This window comes from Callorhinus ursinus, unplaced genomic scaffold (assembly GCF_003265705.2).
Source record: "Callorhinus ursinus isolate GAN/ISIS: 27379988/994484 unplaced genomic scaffold, GSC_fseal_2.0 scaffold15, whole genome shotgun sequence".
Taxonomy (NCBI): domain Eukaryota; kingdom Metazoa; phylum Chordata; class Mammalia; order Carnivora; family Otariidae; genus Callorhinus; species Callorhinus ursinus.
This window is the reverse complement of record NW_027397077.1, coordinates 2,504,640-2,528,583: the sequence shown is the minus strand read 5'-3', so window position 1 is coordinate 2,528,583 and position 23,944 is coordinate 2,504,640. Positions and strand designations below refer to the sequence as shown.

Sequence of the window (23,944 nt, the reverse complement as noted above, 5' to 3'; positions counted from 1 at the left end):
AGTCTCTGTGTGGCCCTGAGGAAGTCCCACTACTACAGAATTCTGAGCACAAATGTTCCACTGAAGGGTTAAATACAAACGGCTAGATGTATCACTGTGAACCCGGAAGTATATCTCCCACTCTGTCTTCATCTGCATGTGTCACCACTTGGCAAGGAATATCTCTTTTGTGTCTATACATGGCTTACAAAAAAAATGCCCACCTGATATAGATCAATTTTAAGTCTTTGAAAAGTTAGTAAGTGGGGGCGCCTGGGTGGCTCAGTCGTTAAGTATCTGCCTTCGGCTCAGGTCATGATCCCAGGGTCCTGGGATCGAGCCCCACATTGGGCTCCTTGCTTGGCGGGAAGCCTGCTTCTCCCTCTCCCACTCCCCCTGCTTGTGTTCCCTCTCTCACTGTGTCTCTCTCTGTCAAATAAATAAATAAAATCTTAAAAAAAAAAAAGTAAGTGAACTGTTTTCTATGAATTAAAAAAATTAAAAGGAAAAAAATCAGAAAGCTACCAGGAAAAAGAAAAAAAAAGGCTGTATGTCAGTCTTAAGTCTAGAGATCAGCCTATTCAAACCTACTTAGCAAAGAAAGAGTGCTAGTCACATCATTGGTCTGTTAATAAACATCCATGATTTAGACATGAAGAAAAATATGTTTTAAAAATTTGATACCCAATTCACACACCACTCCCTGGTTGTTAAATGGCAGATATTCTGGGCACCTGGGTGGCTCAGTTGGTTAAGCAACTGCCTTCGGCTCAGGTCATGATCCTGGAGTCCTGGGGTCGAGTCCCACATCGGGCTCCCTGCTCAGCGGGGAGTCTGCTTCTCCCCCTGACCCTCTTCCTTCTCATGCTCTCTATCTCTCATTCTCTCTCTCTCAAATAAATAAATAAAATCTTTAAAAAAAAATGGGGTTGTGGGGGCACCTGGGTGGCTCAGTGAAGCATCAGCTCAGGTCCTGATCACAGGGTCCTGGGATTGAGCCCTGGGGCAGGCTTCCTGCTCAGTGGGGAGTCTACTTGTCTCCCTCTCCCTCTGCCCCTCCCCCTGCGCACATGCGCTCACTTGCTCTCTCTTAAATAAATCTTTAAAATAAAAATAAATTTTGGGGCACCTGGATGGCTCAGTCGGTTGAACATCTACCTTTCACTCGGGTCATGATCTCGGGGTCCTGGGATCAGGCTCAGCGTCAGGCTCTCTGCTCCACAGGGAGACTGCTTCTCCCTCTCCCTCTGCCCCCCCCCCCTTGCTCTCTCTCTCAAATAAATAAATAAAAGCCTTTTAAAAAATTAAAAATAAATTAAAAAAAAATACAGGGGATGGGTCTTTCTGGTTTTCTCCTTCACAGCTTGATAACAAAACACCCATGCCTTCTTGCATGCCAACCTGATCAGGCCTACATTTTATCAACTCCTGGTTTGAGAAGAAAAAGATCTTTATTTCAAATTTAAGTCAAAAGTAAACCTTCAATAGAGATGCTTTAAGCGATTAAATATAAAACTTGAAAGCTTCGCAAATATCAATATAAAACCTAAACCTTGAAAATGTCATGCAAGTTAAAAACTTGTTTTACTATGTTAAAGATTTTAGACCAGCTTAAATGATAACAATTCTCAAAGAAAAATAACTCAGAAGCAGCCTACCCAAATTTGTTCTCTTGAATCTCCTTAGGAGATTAAACTTCATGTAGACTATATACCGTTAAAGAGAGTCCAGTTGGTCTGATTTCACTGGATATCATTGATATTTCTGATTGAAAATTCTTACTAAGATCTCAATTTAAATATTTTAATCTGAGTTCAGTTTTGAATTCTACTATGGCACATTTTATAAAACTTTCTACCTTTGAAGGTAACTGGACTTTTCTTGCCAAAGGTGCTCAGTTCAAACTCTGATTTTCAGATGTTCATAACCTCCTCAGGTCAAGAGAACTCACCGGGTTGTTTTTCACCTCCAGGTCCCTGCCCATGCCCATGCTATTTCACTCCCCAGAATGCCTAGCCATCTAACAAGTAGCTCTCTCTATCACCCCTCCTTTGCCCACCCGCCAATTTGAGCCTTTTTCCCAGTTACCCTATCCATGCTTCAGGGGGCACTGCAAGTCCATATATTAAGTATACAAAGGCGATGCACAGCAGCGTAAAGCTACGATGAACTGAGGAAACTCACTGAGAAAAATCAGCCAATCTGGGAACCTCGAGATCATCGGTCCTCAGTTAGTTGCACCCAGCTTGTGGCCCCAACATGGACTGGTTTGCTAGACAGTATTAAATGCTATAGGTAGCTATCCAAACTTGGGTGCCAATCTTAAGAGGGCCAGTAAGCTTTTATATGATTCCATAACAACTATCTTTATTGGACACTTACAACAATCTGGCCACCTGCTTCATGCTTACCATCCCCACCTCACAAATGAAAAACTGAGACTCAAAGAAGTTAAGCCATTTGCAGTTAAGCCACTTTCCTGAGGTCACAGAGCCAGCAAGTGGCAGAATCTGGATACAAACCCAAGTCTTTCTGACTCTAAAGTTTCTACTCCACAGAGGGTACTCTTCTAAGATAATAAAGACAAATAACAATAAACCATTCTTCAAGAGCACACTCTTGCAGAAGGACCTTCTAATGTCTGCTTCCTTGAGTTCTATACACATCTCCAGAGCAGCCCTCTGCAGGCAAGCTCCTGTGGTAAGCAAAGGGAACCATCCTGTTGGCTACCCTGCCAGTTTGTAGGTACATTAGCTGAACCCCCAGAACTGCCAAGTACAAGTCCCCTGGTGGCTCCCAGCTCTGACAAAGCAGCTTACCAGGGAGAAAGTGAAAATTTGAACATGTTTTCTATGCTCAAATTGGGACCCAAGAACTCCGCCGGAGGGCAAGGGAACAGGAAGTGAGGAGGGAGCAAGCATCCATTTCCCAAGGGCAGCAGAGCCCAGAGGTGGGAGCCTGGTCACGTGCACAGTTGCATTACTTGCCCACGCCCACTTCCGGCCAGAGCCTGCCTCTTCACCTCCGTGTCAGTACTTTGGTTGAAGGAAAGGAAGACAGACTACCAGAAACTCTCCTTATAATCTCCCTCTCCCCCTTGGAGCCTGTGTCCTGAATGAATACCCACCCCAACTCTCTGGCTCCACCCCCCACAAATACCCTTAAGAAAAGCACCTGTAACATTAACTGACCTCTATGGACTAACATCAAATCTGACCACAACATAGGAAAGTCAAAATAGTGTTTTCCCAGTCCCAGTATAAGAGGGAATCCTGGGGCAGAGGGAACTGTGCACCAAGAACTTACTAATACACAACAAAGCAATCTAGTTCAAATCTCACTTTTCTTTCCTATGCCATAAACAACAGCCAAGCACTCCACTTGTCTGAATTTGTTTTTAAGATTTCAAACGAGGTGGAAATGAAAATGCTCCTAGCAGTGACCATCCCAGATTCTCTCGTTTCTCTAAGATTACAGTCACCATCATCCTGGATCAACTAGTGCCAAAAGCCAACAATCAACCAGGAAAATGCCAAAATTTCTGCCTTCTAGAGGGAGGAAACAGAAGCAAGAAGCCCAGTGAGGAAATTAGAGGGATAGTGAGGTTTCACTTCTAAACCTCCAAGAAACTCTACCTCAAGTTCCCAACATCCAGGGATATTCCCAAAGAAGCCCTGCAGTAGTCTTTCTTTCGATTGTTTTCTTGTCTGTGACTGGGATGTAAGCTCCTTGAAAACCGACTTCATCTGTCCTACTCACTGCTAGGCCCACAACACCCAGCATGGTGCACCTGGCACACTGTAGGCACGTAAACATTTATTGCTGGATTATTTGCTGCCATAGGAAGAAGTTACATGAGCCAGAATATTTAACACTGTATCTCAATCCAATTTAAGTTAAACTAAAAAAATAAAAAAATGGGGGCGACTGGGTGGCTCAATTGTTAAGCGTCTGCCTTCGGGTCAGGTGATCCCAGGGTCCTGGGATCGAGTCCCACATCGGGCTCCCTGCTCAACAGGAAACCTGTTTCTCCCTCTCCCACTCCCCCTGCTTGTAGTACCTCTCTTGCTGTCTCTCTCTCTCTGTCAAATAAAAAATAAAATAAATAAAAAAGAAAAAAATGCCCTACCTTACAGCCACACAGAAAAACCTCGTTTAGTTGGGTGCTAAAACTGTCCCTTATAGGCCAGTTTGAAGGGATAAATTTTTTTTTTTTTAAAGATTTTATTTATTTTTTATTTATTTGAGAGAGACAGATACTGACAGAGATAGTGAGAGAGAGCACAAGCTGGGAGGAAAGGAAGAAGCAGGCTCCCACCGAGCAGGGAGCCCAATGCGGGGCTCAATCCCAAGACCCTGGGATCACGCCCTGAGCTGAAGGCAGACACTTAACCAACTGGGCCACCCAGGTGCCCCTGAAGGGATAAAGTCTTATTCAGACAACACACCACTATAAACAAAGGCAGCCAGGCTGCAGAGAGGATAAAACCAAAATTAATACTACAAATTAAAAATAACACCTTCCATTCATTTGGATGGAACAACTTCATACAGTAGCTATTTCCCAATTCCAAAAGAGGTCAGCTTCTTTCTAATCATCAAGATCCACAGGGATTTAATGCCCCCAGTGCTGTCTCTAACAGGAAGGAAACCCTGACTTCCCTAGCTATTTCAGTTATATAAATCAACAGTTTATCGTCCAGAGTTAGAATCTGGGCAGTGTTGGGACCCACATGCCTTTTAGAGCTCCCCACCGACAGATAACCATGTTACATTACATCTAATAAATGTACCTAGATCAATATCATTTCTAACTATCCAAGGGTTTTTATTGCTGTAAGGATCTTTCAATTAAAACAAAAAGTTAAAAAAAAACTTCCTGTTAGATAAAAGAGAATTGGTGGTGGCGCCACCATCCACCAAAGTGAAGTCTGTGGCACACAAAAGATGCAGCATAATTTCAAAAGGGATAGTGATACCTTTAAAGTTATTTACCTTATTTTTTTATACTTTAAAAATAATAAAACTTTGTTCCTTTTTCTTTAATGAAATTACTGTCCTTAAAAGAATTAAGAGAAATTTAAGATTGGTGGTTCTTTGCCTCAATAGCAAAGTCAAGAGAGAGAGAGACAGACAGAGAGACAGGCAGAGGGAAGGAAGGAGGGAAAGAGGGAGGGAGTGGGTATAATTTCAAAGGTGGGGGGGAATCCTTCAAACCTGGGAGTAGCCCAGTGGAGGCCTAGCTCAGATTTTCACCCATTATTTCCCCCTGGGTTTTAGATATTAGAGGCAAGTGCCATCTGTCACCACACTAGTAAGTGAAAAAGGCTAGGCCCAACTCACTGGTCATGATTTTAGGACTTTCACTAATGGCTAAAAAAAAAGAATCCTCTCAAAAAAAAAAAAATGTCCTGCCCACCCTAGCCCCTACCTCCACCCTCACCCCCAGAGGCTAAGTTAGCATCTTCTACAGCTCTCTAGATCCTGGGAGCTCAAGGTGAACTCTGATCTCCTCATGGGCACTAAGCCACACACTGGCCCTCTCAATGCACTATTATTATGGGACATCAAATGCCTTTGTACATCACTTTCCCAGTCTTTTGTCCTCAAATCTGATCCATTACTCTAAAAGAACATTCTGCTTTTAAGGTTCTAATGTGTAAGAAGAGACACTCACCAAGTAACTGCTGTATATCACTCACTCAAACAGTCCCAAAATATGGATATGATCCTTTAGGTTTATAGTTCACCTACTTTTTTCTTCCCACAACTCCTAAAGTTCATTATAAACTTCTATTTTTCCTACAGTCTAATTATGGTAATACATCTCCCTACTTGCCCTCAACTCACAATCACCCCATTTTACAGAGGCAGAAGGCAAGGCCAAGGCAACACAAATGTCTGCTACACAGCAAATCCATCTCACATCTGCTATCTGAACACAGAAAAACGCTACAAGACCCAGGGTGGCAATGGGTTTTGCAAGAGACATACCACATTTCTTTCTCTATGAGCATATTTAGCCTTGGCAGAATATCAAGTGCTTCCTGGTCTGGAAGTTCAGACCAGAACCTTAATCTCTTGAGCACAACAGTCAACCTTTATTGCACACCAACCATGTGCTAGGCATTATGCTGGCTGCCTCCCCTTCATTACCTCAGATTCATTCATTCATTGTCTAGGAAGCACTTCCCATCTGTTGGCACCTTCACACACATAGATATGTGACCCCTCAAATATTTAGTAATGCGCTGATTTTGCATTATAACTTGTAAAAGACCACACAACTAGGAAGGACAGACCAAAACCTGAATCAAGTCCTTCTGACTTCAAAGCTCCCCCTTCCCTTTCCAACACCCCATCCTACTGGTCCTATGGGTTTCATTCAAAATAATAAATATGTGCTGGCACTTCTCTGCCCTGTCTCAGGAAACCCTAAGCCCCAAGCTCCCCAACATCCTTCCCCTTCCCATCAGGGCAGTGCCTACAACTGACCAGGAAGAGGCAGTAGGAGAACATCCAGGTCTGCAGCACCTTCCTGCCTGGACTTGACTACCCCAGGAGCAAAGGGCCTAGGAAACTCTCCAAGCGCTTCTCTACAGAAGAAAATAGCTCGAGTTGAAACTTGTGTCCACATGGTCCACCGACAGATTTAGAACTCAAATTATAGCCTCGGCAGGAATCTTCACAAAGGACTCAAATTAAGCAAGACCCAGATGGAAATGAACAGGAGAGAGACAGCCTGAAGTCACACTGTAAAGTGAACTGCAGTTCTAGCACAGTCAGAGAGAAGAACTTGTTGAAATGCTAAACCAAACAGTTCAGCCTACATTTCAGAACTCCACTTCAAATACATTCTCCCCGTGTTTTTAGCCCGAGACTTGTACATGGACACGAAGTGGTTACAAGTTACTCAGGTTTCAAACTGAGTTCATTCCTGTCCTTTGGACCATCTCTCAATGCCAGCATTCATCTACTTGGGCTCCAGAGAGCTCTGCGTTTGGCAAAGCAGATAAAATTAGCTACTGGAGTGAATTTGGAATCCAGGGTGGGCCATTAAAAAAAGTACACATGAGATTTGTAAAAGCCGTGTAAAAACTTCCTTTGGGCCAGGCTGAAGTTACCTAAAACTTAGAGAAATACTGTCAAATTCCCTGTCCTTTGCCTCCCTTCCACTGTTCCTGGATCTAAGGTGACCCATTTCCTGCTTCTTGCCCTGCCATTCAAACCAGACTGGCCCACAAACTGGGGATCCTCTAGAGATCAAGGGGCAAATCAGAGAAAACATAGCAGGAAGACCTGAAGGAGTGTTTTTGCTTCTCCTTTTTTGGGGGGGGTGAGACGGTGGTGTGCTACACTGTGCAGAAGGACTGAGGGATGGGACAGGAAGTGGGTCGGTCCCACAGCCTGACAGTGTGATAATGGGGAATAATAGGAGGACAATGCTCCAGCCCTGTCCCTCCCACCTCCACAATGGCCTGACAAAACTGTGGTGGCCCATGGCTCAAAAATGGAGTAACCAAAGTGGTCATCTGGCAACAGCCCCTGCTCCCCCTCAAATCTAGCAGGTCTCAGAAGGACAAGAGAAACTGTCTGTTTGACTGTCTCCCAAATTCCTTTCCAGCCACAAAATTCTCCAGGTCCTTGGAAGCTGAGGTCAAAGTTCAAAGAACTCCTCCTCCAATCTGGCAAGAAAGAAGACAGAAGAGGGGGGACATTTCTGGTCTCTCCTTCCAGGAAGGAGGAAGAGGGTACCCCAAACAGAAACAGGGGAAGCTTGAAGTTAGGGGATCCAAGGAAAATGAAGGGCTTCTCCCTTAGAGAATCAGGCAGGAAACCTCAGGAAAGGGGGAAATGTCCTCAGGCAAGTGAGAAGGGAATGCCTCAGAATGCGGGAGGCACCAGAGAAGTGAGGAAATCCACAGTGTTTCCCACCAGCAGAGGATATCTTGGAAAAGTGGAAGCACACTTAAGAGACATGAGGATCGCCTAGGAGAAGGACATCCCATATTAGGGGGAGAAGCTCTGGAGGAGCCAGGGACCCCTCAGAAAATTGTGGCTTCCACAGGTTAGTGGAGAGCCCAAAAGAAAACATTTTGGAAAAGTGGGGAACTCTTCCTCTGGGAACTAACGATCCAGTCAGATGAATGGGCATTTCAGGGTAGTGGGGGACCCCTCAGGAAAGAGAAGGCGCCCATCAAAAAGTAGGGGGTCCCATCAAGAGTGGGGATAGTTCAGCAAAGTGGGGAACACGCCCAGAAGGGATTCTGACAGAAGCAGCAATACCTCAGATTAGCCGGGGTCGCTTGGGAGAAGGAGGAGGTCCCCCAGGGAGGGGGGGCAGCAGGGAGAGCATCTCAGAAAGGTAGGGGGAAAGGGGCCCTGTGCAAAGTGGGAGACACCTTAGAAAAGCAAGGGCAAAAAGGGATGAGGGACAACAGCTCACAGAAGCAGGGCTCTCCTCAGAGAACGTGGGGGGGGGGGTCCCTGGAAAGGCCCAGAGGTCTCCTCAGAGAAGGTGGGGCCCCCCCAGAGAAGCGAGGAGGGTCCCCCAGAAGCAGGGTGTCTCCTGAGAGAAGGGTCCCCAGGAAATCGGGGGGCGGTCCCTCAGAGACAGAGCACCGCTCAGAGAAGCAGGGGTCTCTTTAGAGAAGTTAGGAGGGGGCTCAGGGAGGCGGGGCCCTCAGAGAAGGGGCGCGGGGCCCTCAGTGAAGCAGGCAGTCCCTCAAAGACACGGGGAAGGGAGGGCTCCCTCGCAGAGACAGGGGGTCCCTCAGAAAAGTGGAGCGTCCATCAGAGAAGGGGAGCGCCCCTCAGAAAAGTGGAGGTCCCTCAGAGGAAAGGAGTATCTCAGAGAGGTGGGGTCCCTCAGAAAAGTGGGGGTCCCTCAGAGATGGGGGTCCCTCGGAGAAGGGGGTCTCCCCTGAGAGAAGCGGGGGTCCCTCAGACAGGGGGGTCCGCGCATCGGAGGCTGTCCCCTCAGAGAAGCGGAAGCCCCAGAGAAGCCCGGGGCACCGGAAGCCGGGGACCCGCCACCAGCGGCGCCGGCCCCTCACTCACCGAAGTTGCTCGGCGCCTCTGCGGGCGGCTGCTGGGCCCCGGGTGGCCTCGGGAGGCGGGGTCCGGTCCGATCAGCTCGGGTCCCGCGGCGGCGGCTCCCTCAGGTGGCGCCCGCGGCGGCGACGGCGACAGGACGACGGACGACCGACCGAGCGACTGCGCGGGCGGCGCGGAGCGCGCTCGGGTGGCGGGGATGCGCGTGCGCGCGCCGGGGCGCTGACCCCGGGCGGGAGGAGCCGCCGCGCCGCGCTCGGAGCCGCCGCTCGGTCTCGCCGCTCCTTCTCACACTGAAATTGCCCGCTTCGCAGCCCGGCTTCCCCGGTTGCTAGGCAGATTTCGCCTCGCACACTTCCGGGTTGAGGCGCGTCTCGTCGAGTGGCGGCGCCGCAGGCCAATGAGGTCCGGCTGAGGCTCCGGGGATCCGCTTCCCATGGAGGGCGTGGCCAGCCTCAAGACGGACAGTGCCCCAGAGCCAATGAAAGCGCGAGCCGGCTGGCCCTCGGGATCGCGCCGGCGGTCTGGGCGGTCCCGAGGAGGTGGGACGGGGTGACTGACAAGCGGTCTGCCAATGAAAGAGTGGAGCGGACCCCGGGGCCAGTCATGGCCCTTCGGGGGCGGGGCCTCGGCTTCGGGGCGGGAACGCCACGAGGGGCGGGGACTTGGAGACGCGTCAATTCTTGGCCGGCTCGCTCGGACCCCGGAGGGCGTTTCGGCTGGGCCGCCGGGCGGCCGACAACTGGCTGGGCAGGGGGTTCCCCGCAGTGCTCAGCAGGGGCGCCCCACCCACAATGCACCGGAGAGGGCCTGGGCAGGGCGGGCGTGGGGCGGTTACGCCGGGCAGTGGGCGGGGCCGCGTGAGGCGCGCTCTGAGGAGACTGGGCAGCCCTTGGCTCGGCCTTGTTCCCGAGGGAATGCGTTATCCCCAGCGCTCTTTTATGACAAGAGTTGTGGGTTCGACCTTTTCTGATAAGAATCTTGGGGATTCTTGGCCCTGGCCCCCGTTCTGAGGAGAATCTTCGGAATTCGTTTCCTAGCCCCCATTCTGAGGAGAATCCAGGAATCTTGCCCTAGTCCCTCTCCTAAAGAGAATCTTGGAGGGTCTTGCTCTGGCCCTCTTCTGAAGAAAGTTTTGGCGAGTCTTGCCCTGCCCGCTTTTCCGAGAATTGCCAGGATGAGGGTGATTTTGTAGATTCGCAACCCTAGCTCTTGTTTTCTAAGAAAATTGGTAGAGGTTCAGGCCCTTGCCCCCTTTACTAAGGAGAATTGGGGGAACTCAGGGCCCACTTCCTTTCCTGGACAGTATTTTGGGGAGCATACCCTAGCTCTTTTCTGAGCACTATAGGGGCCACTGGCCCGCTCCCTCCCTTGGCTGAGGGGCAGTGGGGGCTATGTGCTGTGGCCTTCCTATCTAAAGATAACTCGGGAAATTCCTACCTTGTATGTCCCTCCCCCGACCAGAGGAGAAACTTGTGACTTCAAGCACCTCTCTTTTCTCCTCCCTCTTTCCTCTTTTTTTGAGAGTGTTTTTCTGTGCAGCTCTCTTCTCTTTCCCAAGGGTCAATCAAATCTGTGGCCATTCCTGATTCTGACCCCTGTCGAGTTCTTCAGCCCCTTTCCTTCTCTACTGGGTGGGTCCCTTCCAAGAAGCATTCCTGCTGGGGCACCTGGGTGGTTCAGTCGTTAAGCATCTGCCTTCGGCTCAGGTCATGATCCCAGGGTCCTGGGATTGAGTCCTGCATCGGGCTCCCTGCTCGGCGGGAAGCCTGCTTCTCCTTCTCCCACTCCCCCTGCTTGTGGTCCCTCTCTCACTGTGTCTCTCTGTGTCAAATAAATAAATAAAATCTTAAAAAAAAAAAAAGCATTCCTGCTTCCCACCCACCCCCAGACAAAATTCATCAGTCACTCAAACTGCAGTGTTTGCACCTCTGCTGTAGGACTTACCATGGCCCACAGGTGACAGAGTCCTTTGCCTCTGTCTTCCCCACTGTTGATCTGAACTCCTTGCCTGATATCCCCCTCAAAGAACCCAGCTTTGGGCAGTCTGGCTGGCTCAGTTGGTAGAACATGGGACTCTGGATCTCAGGGTTGTAAGTTCAAGCCCCACATCGGGTATTGAGGTTACTTAAAAATAAAATCTTTTTAAGAACCTAGCTTTGGGACACCTGGCTGGTTCAATCGGAAAAGCATGTGACTCTTGATTTCAGGGTCGTGAGTTTGAGCCCCACGTTGGGTGTGGAGATTACTTAGAAAGCAAGGAAGAAAGGAAGAAAGAAAGAACCCAGCTTTGCCCTTAGTAGACAACCAAACAACCGTTGAATCAAAGGGGTGAAGAAAGCAGCCATGAGAAAGACCCACAACACAGTGAGGATTCAATACGGCAAACTTTTATCTCCCCCACTTTGTGCACAGAAATGTGCAAGGTACTGAGATACCTGAATTATAGGATGGAACTTGTGAACCAAGATGAATGCAATAAAGGGAAACAGGCCTGTCAGGCAAGGCAGAATGTTATACTAAAGGGATACCAAGAAGATATTGTAGGAATGTGATTAAATGATGTGAAACTGTTTTGTAAACCATGAAGCGATGGTGGAAGGGATTATTGTTATTGTTACAAGTAGGCTGTCATTCCTGGAAGAAAAGTAAAGGATAAATCCTGAGAGTCACAGGAATGGGAGGTTGGCAGGCAGCCCTGTGGGGCCTGATTCCCTGACTGAACTCAGCCTGGCTGGACTCAAGTGGCAAGGTTGACAGAGTCCTTGGCTAGGGAAGGAAGCCACTGGAAACATGAAGACAATGTGTTCCCAGAGCCCCTTGTTTGCACCTCTGTTGTAACACTTACCACATTCTGCAAGTGTCTGAGCCAGTCTGGGTGACAATAACCACTCAGAATTTGGTGGCTAGCAGAGCTGCAGTTGAACCCACAGGAGCTAGGCCAGTTACTTTACTCAGCCATATCAGAAATGAGAACACCAGTCTCAAAGTTTGCACTGAGGAGAGTGCACCGTGTACGGCACTTTCCTTTCATTCCCATCACTAAGCAGGATGCTTTCTGAGAGCAGGGATCCAGCCTTATTCGTTTAAGTAGTCCCTTAGTGCTTTTATAGTGACTGAATTGAACTGGGATCAAAGAGCAGCTCATTGTCCAACGCTTCATTTTATACATGAGAAATGGAGAGACCTACAGGGCAACTGCGACTTGTTCACATCCCACTGCTACTCTATGGCTGGATCCTAAACTTGCATTGCCTTAATCTCACTTTGGGCCTATGTGCAGGAACGGGGAGAAGAAGAGGGGCCTATCCTCTTGAGTCCTTGTGCCAAGTTGAGACACGTTAGGAACCAAAAACTTCCTGAGCCTTATCTCTCTCTTAGACAAGCCGTGGGAAATTTCTGGATACAGGTCTGCTAGAGTCCCCTAACTCCAAGAGAAAAGGGCAAGTGGGGCACCATAACCAGGGTCAAGGCCACCGAAATTAACTTTGTCAAAGGGAGATTGCAAATGAAGTGAGGTTATTTCAGGGCTGTCTTGTGTAATTCCCAGACTGATCCCTAGAAATGTCAGGACCTATAATTATGTTTCACTTTTTATTTTAAGAATGTACAAAATTTCTTTATTCTCTGGAAAAAGGCATTGCCTAGAGGCAGAGATGTTGGATTAAGGGATGTCCGAGAAGTCTGGAATCTAAACATAAACAAGAGCCCTATTGCCTGGGAAATTGTATCCTGGAAGAGTCCAAGGCAAATGGGCATTCATCAGAGGAAGTGAAATGCCCCACCAAAATGGATGACACATGCACAGCTTCTGACATAAAAAAATGAAAAGGACATGTGACCCATACCAAGGATGGCTTTCCTTTCCACAGTGGTAGTAGCGATTGCATCTCTCTGCATCAAGGCGTGTCCCTTCCCGGGTCTGGGAAATCATGTGGGCAAACTGGCTAAGTGACATTCACATCCAAATAGGGAAATGGGAACTGAGCCAGGTGACTGCACAGGCAGCAAGGAAGGCAAGGCCTCAGTGGTAGTTAGAAAAATGAGGGGCCTGGTGGGTGCCAGCCTGCAGAGACCCCCTACTGGTGTTAGGGTTGTGGACAAGGAAGAGTGCCCACTAACAGTGAAGAATAACAGCTGGTTCATACCAGTGGGAACGGTACTAAGCACAAAAGTTAAAGTCCTCCAGTGTCACTTGCCAGTTCAGGTGACCAGAGCAAAGTGCCCCTTCCATCATTGCCTCCTAAGATTGTTGGACTGCAAAATTCATTTGGGTTTGCCAAGCACTTTGAGGTTCACATATGTGAATTGCTAATCTACTGAAACTTGCATCTTTTAGCAGGTCATAGGAATTGGCTCTGGGTCTCCCAGGGAAAGGATAGTAAAAAGTCAGTGTCTTTTCAGAGAGAAATAGAGACTACCAAATCAAGAGGTTGGCCTAAGTCATCCTCCTGCTCCCCGCAAGAGAAAGTCAGGTAGCACCTGAAGTATCCAGGGGTGGGGAGCAGAGTGTAGTTTCATTGGTGTTGGATGGCTGGAAACTCTGGAATTGAGTCCAGATGGAGCCCAGGAGCCCTTTCTGTCAGGCTTCTTTAGTCTCTAGGTCAAAAACCTAGACTGTAGTAACAAATCTTACCTGGTTGTTATTGACATAATTAAATGGCACTAGTGATAACCCTTTACTGGAGCAAAAAAGTATTATGTACACCTACATGCCTACAGCTTAGAAGACTACTAAGTCAAAAGGGTGACTTCCCCACCAGGATGGAAAGCATTTCTGAACAGGAGGGAGTTGATCTTTGACATGTGTGGCCACTTTTTGTGCAGAGGGAGGAGCCAACTGCAGTGCTAGGTGGGAAAGAGTTTCCTTACTACCACCAGTGAAGAATTCCCCTTGAGCTTCTGTGGGATCTGAAGGCCTTTAGCATCCTAGACAAGCACTTACATCTGAGCCTAAAACCTAGGTCAGGGCCTTCATTCCACTGCATTTCAGACCCTTCCTCCAACCTCTCTCGGCCTTGAGACAAGAGCCCTGTGCCCTAGGACTGAAGTGACTGCCTCTCTGCCTCCAAGGGACATGCATGTTATGCCTGTGGACCTGGCCCACTGCTTTCATTCCCTTGCCAATTCCTTCCTCCCTGTCAGGCTGCTGTCTAATCCTGCCACTAAAATCCTTCTCTCATATTACTGAGAATGGAGTGATTCCCCTTACAGGAACTCTTCTTGGTCTGCATTTTCTCCAATCTCCAGCATCTAGAGGACACTCCCTACTTCTTGAAATGTCTTTCATGGTTTCTGGGGAACTTGCCTCTTCTGGTCTCCTGTTCAGTCTTCGTCCAACTTCTACCTGGAAATTCTGCCATCTCATCTCTTGCTACTAGTCTGTGCTTTCTATGTTTCTTCAGAGAATGAATCCCTTCAAAGAGCAGGAGTCTTAAGAACTCCCAGATTTGTATTTCCAGTCTGCCTGAGTTCCTGTCTGGGATTTCCTTCCCCTCTAGATGGGATGTGACTGAAACTCAACAGCTATGTATGTTTCAGACAAAATTTGATGTCTTTCTCTTTAACCCATTCTCAATTCTTTTTTTTTCAAACAAAAGCTCTCATATATTTATCACTGAACCAACCTACTAGTGCAGAAGCAGAGAAACAAAGAGAAGAAAATTATTTTCCTAATAAAACACATCCAACTGTCCAGAGAGAGTGGTGACCTTTTCAACATGACATGGTAAGATGTTAGTGACCTTGATACAGTATAAATATGTGCCATCTCATAAGTGATTCCTTATACATCAGTTTGGTTCTTCTCCAATGTCTCCTCTTGGAGTTGTACCTGTTTTCATCGGAATCCATGGGGAATAGGTTGATTCTACTTCTGTTTCTCAACCAGGAAGCCCTTGATCCTAAAAGTTGTGTAAGAAAACATGAGGTCTGTGCACAGAGTCAGATGCACACACCACAATGTCAGAAAGAGGGAGAGGGAACCCTATCCTTTCAACCAGCTTCCCTTTGTCACTCTTTTCTTCTGCACTAACATCACCTTCCTGGTGTTCCAGGTTGAAAACTCTTAAAACTTTGGAGATTGCTTTAACATCACTCATCAAACTCAAAGTTACTTGCTCAACATTATGATATGTCCCCTTGCTTTTCTGTCTGTTCTTTTGATTTCTGTCACTACCACCCATTCCCAAAAATGCTCTTAGCGACTCTCTCATAATCAATTACACATAAACTGTTAGACTGATTTCTCTTCAATCAAGAACCATGTCACACCCCTACTCAAAAAACTTCCATTTTTAAGGAGGTTGTATTCTATTGGTTTTGTAATTAAGAAGAAAAAGAAATTTTTTTAAGCCCTCCATCACCAAAGGTTGAATCTTGGCTTGGCATTCAAAGTCTTTCTCTTCTTTGGCCCTCCCTTCACTCCAGTTACTTCCTGGAATGTGTCATAACCCCCTTACCTGAGGTTTCGCTTTCCCTGGTTTCAGTTACCCAAGGACAAATGCTGGTCTGGATACAGATGATCCTCCTTCCGAGGTATTGCCCGAAGGTTAATAGTAGCCCAGTGCTATGTCACAATGCCTACATCGTTCACCTCACTTCATCTCATCATGTATGAATTTTATCATCTCACTTAATCACAAGAAGAAGGGCAAGTACAATACAATAAGATATTTTGAGAGAATGTGAAAGAGAGGGCGCTTGGGTGGCTCAGATGGTTAAGTGTCTGCCTTCAGCTCAGGTCATGATCCCAGGGTCCTGGGATTGAGTCCCGCATCGGGCTCCCTGCTCCTTGGGAGCCTGCTTCTCCCTTTGCCTCTCTCTCTCTCTCTCTCTCTCTGTCTCTCATGAATAAATAAATAAAATCTTTAAAAAAAAAGAATGTGAAAGAGACACCGAATACTCTTAACTTTTATTATATTGTTCTATTTTATTATCAGTTATTTTTGTGCCTTTCTAATTTATAAATTAAACTTTATCATGGGTATGTGTATATATGAAAAAGTCATAGTATATACAGCATTCAGTATCATTATCCATGATTTCAGGCATCCCCCCCATGAGGATAGGTTGATCAGTGTAAAATGTCCCGCTCTGGATTCCATGGGACATCAGAAGGCCTCAAGATATCAATAGGGATTCTGTGATTAGTTTCTCTCTTATAAAATTATTTTTTCAACTAGAGGATTTTGCTAAACCTTTTCCTATTGATAATGGATGTTGTCATTGTATATTGCAAACTTCCTTGACAACGTGGTCTGTTTTCTTTCATTCTAAGAACATCTATTAACCTCCTGGAGAACTCACAGTCCGTGGACCGTGGTTCACGATTTGAAAAGGGCTGGTTCCCCATGCTGCCCTGGGCTAAGCCAGCTTCTGTCACCCCTGATTGCACCCCCCTCTCTTAGTAGTTATGTGTGGTCAAGGGATAGACCTCCGTTTTGGAGGGGATGCAATTGAAGCTCAGGGATTTTTATTTGGCCAGGGTCACAAATAAATAAAACCAGAACCTCGGTCTGGATTCCAATCCTGAAATCTTTGCAGCTGCCCACACTCTCCCCAAAGTCCTCCCAGCCACTTCAAATTAGCTCTTTGGGGTGCCGTGTGGAAAGGCGGGAAAGGTGCAAGGAGTGAAGAACAAAATCCCCAACTCCAAGCAAGGCTTTCCACCTGCTGGGGCCACGAATGTGTTGGTGTCTAACATTTTCTGTTTATAATCCTTTAGTTTTTGTGCATTTTGTGTTAATTCACCACACAAAGTAGGTAAGATGGCTCTCCTTCCTTCCTTCTCTCCTTTTTCCCTCCCTCTGCTCCCTTCCCTCCTCTCTCTTTCTCTTTCTTTCTTCCTTTCTTATCTCCATTAGATAATACATTCCCAGAGGATAGCACCATATTCCTCAATATACACGTCATAAATACACATACACGTGTAATACACACATGGCCAATTACCTATAAACAGACAACTGCCTGGGTCGCCCATCTTCTCGGAAACGCCTCTTCATTTCTCCCCTCTGTGTCCCCTCTTCGTGTAGATAATCCCACGTTGGGGACGGTCAGAGCAGAGAGGAAGTTAACAAATCAGCCAGTCCACCTTCTACTTTTCCCAAGGGAGGAGTGCCCAGAGAGGGTGTGACTTAGCTCGGTAGCAAGGAGAGGGCCAAGCTGGTCTCTGAGCTGAGCCTCACTGAGTCTCAAAGGCCAGATTCCCTGCACTTTCATGCTTATTTAAGCTCCAGGGGGAGAACAGACAGCTCAAGGATCCAGGGTTTGTGCGCTTGTCCTGGGTTTAATTCAGCAGTCCCCAAGGAGCTCTGAGCCCTCAGGGACCATGCCCCGAGAGTCGCACATGTGTCTTAGCGAGGGAAGTTTCCCTGTCGCTGCCGCTGCCAAGCTGCTGGCGTCCTCCATGTTAAGGCCTTTGGGCCAGTCTGCGGCGAAGCCGCCACCAGGGCTCCTTGCCTTTGGCTTCCACCCAGACTGGGCCAGGCCTGTCCTTCCTGTTGCTCAGCCTCTGACACATTTGATCACCAAGGCTCTGGTCTTCTTTATGAGAATTTTCTCCTCGACTATTGCTGAAGCGTGGGCAAGAGAGCCGGGAGAAAGAGATTTTCCCCCGGACATACAAAAACTATAGAAACAGATCTGATCAGCACGATTCTCCTCTGTCTCCCCTGTAGACAGGCACGGGACTGGCAGTGGACAGGTGAGCAGGGTGAGCACCGCGAGGGTGGCCCGGAATGAAAGGTGCCCGAGAAGATGGGCGACGCAGGCAGTTGTCTGTTTATAGGTAATTGGCCATGTGTGTATTACACGTGTATGTGTATTTATGACGTGTATATTGAGGAATATGGTGCTCCATCTCATTTTGCTCTTTTGGTTTTAATTGTTTGTATGTTAATTTATGCCACAAATGTTTAATGTGCTCCTAATAAGGGTCAGACAGCCTGAGGCAGCAGGCAGCCTGGGCAAAGGCACCAGGGAGAAGGCATCTCTCTTGCCTTGAACTCCGGGCCTCCTGTCTCCTCACCCACAGGCTGTGATGTCAGGCTCTCGCATGTCCCTCCAGAGGAGTTCTATTTCATATACAGACGTATGAGGCCCACTTTGATTTGGTGCACACACAGAGGTACAGTCAACCCATGGGCTCCGATCTCTTAAATTGAAAGCAAATGGTCTGGTGGGCGATGCTTCTCACCACAGATTCAAGTCACCAGCCTCAATCAGTGATTCAGGACTGTCCCGTGGGGTTTGGTTTCAGCCTCTAGAATGTTCCCTAGAACGAAGCACCTTGTTGTCCACCATAGAAAGTCCTAGAAGCTCCTGTACTGGGGAAGTTGCTGGGATCCTTGGAGCAAGGGTCTTTCTTTCTTTTCTTCCTTCCTTCCTTCCTTCCTTCCTTCCTTCCTTCCTTCCTTCCTTCCTTCCTTCCTTTCTTTCTTTCTTTCTTTCTTTCTTTCTTTCTTTCTTTCTTAAGATTTTATTTGGGGCGCCTGGGTGGCTCAGTTGGTTGAGCGGCTGCCTTCGGCTCCGGTCATGATCCCAGAGTCCTGGGATCCAGCCCCATGTCGGGCTCCCTGCTCATCGGGGAGCCTGCTTCTCCCTCTCCCACTCCTCCTGCTTGTGTTCCCTCTCTCGCTGTGTCTCTCTCTGTCAAATAAATAAATAAAGACACAGGGAGAGAGGGAACACAAGCAGGAGGAGTGGGAGAGGGAGAAGCAGGCTCCCCGCTGAGCAGGGAGCCCGATGCGGGGCTCGATGCCGGGCTCAATCCCAGGACCCTGGGATCATGACCCCAGCGGAAGGCATACGCTTAACGACTGAGCCACCCAGGCGCCCCAGGGGTATTTATTTCTACATGTCCTGGGTTGGGAAATGCTGAATCACAACTTTTGCTTAGATTAAGAGATTAATTTACCTTCTTACTAGTATAGGAGTCCCTCGAACTGCCTGGTCTTGGCAACCTCCTGCTCCCGGTGATGCTGAGAGCCAGGAGCTTGCAGCATAGGGGGAAATGGCACTGTGGCAGGAGTTTCGGTGCAAGGCCTGGGTTCCTGATTGCAGTTGTCACCCATGGATACTCAGAGGCCTGTGATCATGTGTCTGGATGCTGTGGTGATCAAGGTGAGTGGGAAGGGACAGACTGACAAAAAAATGAACAAAGTAATTTTTTTTAAGTTATTTTTTATTCCATGTCTGATATTTTTTCTTTTTTTCTTTAAAGATTTTATTTATTTATTTGACACAGAGAGACACAGCAAGAGAGGGAACACAAGCAGGGGGAGTGGGAGAGGGAGAAGCAGGCTTCCTGTGGAGCAGGGAGCCCGATGCGGGGCTCAATCCCAGGACCCTGGGATCATGACCTGAGCTGAAGGCAGACACTTAACGACTGAGCCACCCAGTAATTTCAACTACTGATGATGATGATGATGATGAAGAAAAATAATCAAGGATGTGACACAGTGACTGGGGAGGCCTCTGGCCAGGGCAGGAGTCATGGGCTTGCAAGCAGGTGGATCTGAGCAGAGACCTGGATCTTACAGAGTCAAATTGGAAACAAGCATTCTGGGTAGAGGGGAATAGTGAGGGGAACAGGTGGCACCAAGTATGGGATAGAGCAGTGGCAAGCTGGTGGGCAGGGATGAGGTGGGAGAGGCTGGCTGATATTTTGGGCCTGGGAGGAGGTGGGATTTTTTTTTTTTAAGATTATTTATTCATGTATTAGAAAGAGAGAGCACAAGCAGGGGGAGCAGCAGAGGGAGAGGAAGAAGCAGGCTCCCCGCTGAGCAGGGAGCCCGACTTGGGGCTCCATCCCAGGACCCTGAGATCATGACCCGAGCTGAGGGCAGATGCTCAACAGACTGAGCTACCCAGGTGCCCCAGAGGTGGGATTTTATTCTGATGGGAAGAAGGAAGCGTAGTACTGCAGAGCCCTATGAGTTCTGTTTCCTGCCGGTAAAATTCCTTATTTGGACTCAGTCAACTTCCAGCTCTCCGATCGCAGGCCTATGTTCCTTTATTCAAAGATATTATTGAGCCTCCAGGGTGGCCAGACCTAGCAAATAAAAACAGAAGACGCCCAGTCAGATTTGAATTTCAGATCAATAATGGATAGTCCTTTAGTATAAATCTATCGGAGAATGTCAGAGCATCTTGCATGTGCCAGGCCACCACTAGGCGTCAGTCCGGGTTTGAGTAATCCATTTCACATGACCCCATGGCTTGGTGTCTTTGGAGGAACTGGTCAAATGTGAAGGTTAGAATCTGGTGTGGCTCGGGAGAGAGAGATGAACCAGTTTCAAAAATCATCTTTGGCTCCAAATTGTGACCTTGAACCGGTGATTCTTTTGGGTGCCCCAACTCTTGTTAGTTGTCCACATAACATTGATTGAAATGCCTCTGATGTTCCCTGCATCACAAACGTGTATCGTGTTGTATCCTGTTTCTCAGACGGATCTACGTTCTGGCCTTTTTCACGGGAGTTAAGAAGGGAGGGGAGCATGTTCCGCACTCATCCACTGTCCTCACTGGCTGTAAGTACCAAGGTAAGGTGTGAAGGCTGGAAGAATCCAGAGAGAGGTAATGTGGCCACGGGCTGCTCTTCCCATTACAGGGACTGAGTGGACACTGCCGTGGCGTCTCTATGTGCAAAGCCCACCTGGCCCCACACTCTGCAGTCAAGGTGTGTGGGTGTCCCACAGCCAGGACAACCACAAGTGTGGCCTGTGGCCATTTCAGGACACAGTCAGGGAGGGGTAAATAATCCCTCAAAAGTAATCTCCTTAAGCTTTTGGGTCTGAGGAGAACTAGATGCGGAGAGGGAAACACATCCTGTGAATGAGGGATTTGGGTGTGGCCCAGCTGGGACTTCCTTCTGTTGGCACCAGAAGACAGAGGAACATTCTGGAGGCAGGAAGAACTTCTTTAGGAGATGAATTCCCTTTTCCTGGGGAGGGGGTGGCTCAGGAAATAGTGTGGTCGCTGCTGGGCAGGGTGTTAGGAGTCCTCGGATCAGGGACCTGGCTCCGGAGCATCTGTTCTGGTTGGTTTGTGGTGATGTCAGGAGTGCCCTGGCCCCTGATCACCTGCTGTTGGGAGTCTACATTATAAAAGGGGGTCAGTGACCCCATCTTTGTTATTGTCACCATCTGACCCACACCCCTGCGCACATTTAGCCCTGTTCGCACCACCCTCACCCCCAGTTTGTTTCTGGGATATTGTCCTGAGTGTGGTGGGGGGAGAAGGACCTGAGAGGATCCAGGGATTTGATCCCTCTTCTGGAAGTGGGGGCTCAGCCACTTTCCCCACCCATCAGTGTCCCCCCGACATGACTCAAGGCAGAATGCCACCGGAGCGCTGGCAGTTCCGATGCCCTCCCAGTATCCTCTTGAGTAGCCAGACACCAGGGCTGGCCCATCCCCTTCCCACAGTCTTGGTGTCTACGTAGCAGAAGTTGAAACATCATCCAGTTCTGACTGGCTGGCGGAGGGAGGTCTCCCCTCTGTCCTGTCACAGTGTCCCCCACCTGTCCCTGGTTTCCCATCCTACAGTATGCTGCTCTCATCTCACAAGTGGGGCATGGCTCACTCCTACTTGAGGCCCATTGTCAGACTTCTGGTAGAATGTCCACTCCCTGAGGGCAGGGACTTTGCTTGATACGGCTCCTGCTGTGTCCCCAACATTCAGCATCAAGTAGGTGCCAAATAAATGTTTGGCAAGTAAAGGAGGGAATGGTGCAGCCCTAACACCTAGAGATCAGCATCTCCCATCCCACATGATACAGGAGAGGAACTGAGAGACTGTGGTGAAGGTTATTCTGCATTCCTGCAAATTGAGGACAAGGCCAGGCCGCACTGAGGACTGGCAACGTCCAGCCCATCCTTCGCAGCCAGGCGCTGGACTCAGGTCGCTCAACCTGGTGGGAACACTGCCCAAGCCGCTACGCCCCCTGGTGGCTGAGGATGGAGGAGCCTGAGCTGCCCACAGCAACTGGTGACACATGCAGATGAAGACAGAGGAGGAGATACACTTCCGGTTCAAAGCCATATTTCTGAGCAGTTTGTACTTAACCCTTTAGGGGAGCATTTGTGTGTAGAACTCTATAGTAGCAGAATTTCCTCAGGACCACATGCTCAGTCTGGACAGAGTGTGACTAACTGCAGATGGAGCCTCAACTCCATGTTGCACAGACAGTAAGGGTGCGGGATCGTGGTTGGAAATGACACTCAAAACAAAACAAACACACACTGACAAGGGGGCCCATCTCTAGAGAGCTGTGTTTCAGAGAGCTTTTCAGTGTATATACGACAGGGATGGGGCATAGGGTGCTGATCTCTCTCCCACAAACTCCTAGTGTAAGAATGTTATGTTTTTGTTTTTGTTTTTTAAGATTTTACTGAGGGCGCCTGGGTGGCTCAGTTGGTTAAGCGACTGCCTTCAGCTCAGGTCATGATCCTGGAGTCCCGGGATCGAGTCCTGCATCAGGCTCCCTGCTCGGCGGGGAGTCTGCTTCTCCCTCTGACCCTCTTCCGTCTCGTGCTCTCTGTCTCTCATTCTCTCTCAAATAAATAAATAAAATCTTAAAAAAAAAGATTTTATTGAATGGGGTGCCTGGGTGGCTCAGTCATTAAGCGTCTGCCTTCAGCTCAGGTCATGATCCCAGGGTCCTGGGATCGAGCCCCGCATCGGGCTCCCCACTCTGCGGGAAGCCTGCTTCTCCCTCTCCCACTCCCCCTGCTTGTGTTCCCTATTTATCTGACAGAGAGAGACACGACTGGGCCACCCAGGCACCCCAAGAACGCTATGGTTTTAAAAATGACATTTATTGTAGCAGTCGTAATTCATTGGGAGTATCATATTTTTCATAAAGCACTAATAGTCCCTTTAACTATTTTCTGGTCCTTGAAAAAAGTACCCAAAATATCAAAGTACTTAAGGAAATCAAATTAACGGAAATGAATCTTTCCTTCCTTTCCCCAACCAATTGCATTGTAATCTCAGCATGTGAGCATGACTTGGGGGTGAGATGAATTTTGAATTCTTCAGCAATCCTCCTCCTCCCCCTCCCTGGCTCTCTGGGGACCAGCAGCAGCCCTCGGAGAGGGTGAGGGATGAGGGAGTGGAGCCCCTGTGGCCCTCAGAGTCCAGGTCCCCCTGCCTCTGTCCCTTGACCTAGGGGGACACTGCACCCTCCTCTGACCCCAGGAGCCCTTCAGCTTCTTGTGTCCAGTTGGCAAGTCTGAACTGACTGGGGTTGCATCAGCGTGGTTCAAATCAAGGAAGCCATGTCAGGTGCTGGACAGACAGGACCACAGAGGCAAGACTGCCTGCCTCTCTCTGAGTAGCTTTCTTTGTGGGGAAATGTAAATCTAACGGGTTCAACTAGGCCAAAGGGGAAAGCCAATACACATTGTGATCATTTTCAATTTCCAGGACCCCCAGTGCCCATTGGCCTGGGGCTGTGAAGTTCCCACTCCCTTGCAGTACAGCAGGGTCCTGTGAGCATTTTGGGGGCGGGGGGGGCAAGCACAGCGACCGAGTGTTCTGACACCTGCAGACAACGTAGGCAAGTGTCCACAGTGGCGTCTGCCAGGACTGCCTGTGTTCTTCCTCCTGGGCTGTTTCCTGGGCCTGCCAACATGTGCCAGGCCTGGGCCGGGACATTCCTGGCTGATGCTGGGCTGCTGAGCGGAGCAGCGGCGGGGAGAGTGCCCCTGGCAGGCAGAGAGGTGGGAGCAAGCACAGAGTGTTCCAGGACCATTCAGGGAGGAGGTTGGACAACATCCAGGTGGGAGATGTGGCTGGGACTTGGGGAGAAGCAGTGGAGATAGCCAGAAATGGGTGGAGTGACAGGATTTCTGAGGGTGTGTGTGTGTGTGTGTGTGTGTGTGTGTGTGTGTGTGTGTGTGTG

At 48.6% G+C, this 23,944-nt stretch overlaps 2 protein-coding genes across 3 annotated transcripts in view; both read right to left on the bottom strand.

Annotated features, from left to right (window-relative positions):
• The window catches only part of GATAD2A (GATA zinc finger domain containing 2A), a 102,377-nt gene extending 92,975 nt beyond the window's left edge, over window positions 1-9,402 (bottom strand). Inside the window, exon 1 of one of the 2 annotated variants that reach the window (XM_025884698.2) lies at window positions 9,040-9,402. The gene's annotated coding sequence lies outside the window, so the exon portion shown is untranslated. The remainder of the gene's footprint in view (window positions 1-9,039) is intronic. The other variant, XM_025884694.2, reaches the window with a different exon arrangement.
• A 9,932-nt stretch (window positions 9,403-19,334) lies between these two features.
• MAU2 (MAU2 sister chromatid cohesion factor) overlaps window positions 19,335-23,944 on the bottom strand; it is a 34,085-nt gene continuing 29,475 nt past the window's right edge. Inside the window, exon 19 of the mRNA XM_025885701.2 lies at window positions 19,335-20,089. Coding sequence (XP_025741486.1) covers window positions 20,051-20,089 — 39 coding nt within the window. The 3' untranslated portion in view covers window positions 19,335-20,050. The remainder of the gene's footprint in view (window positions 20,090-23,944) is intronic.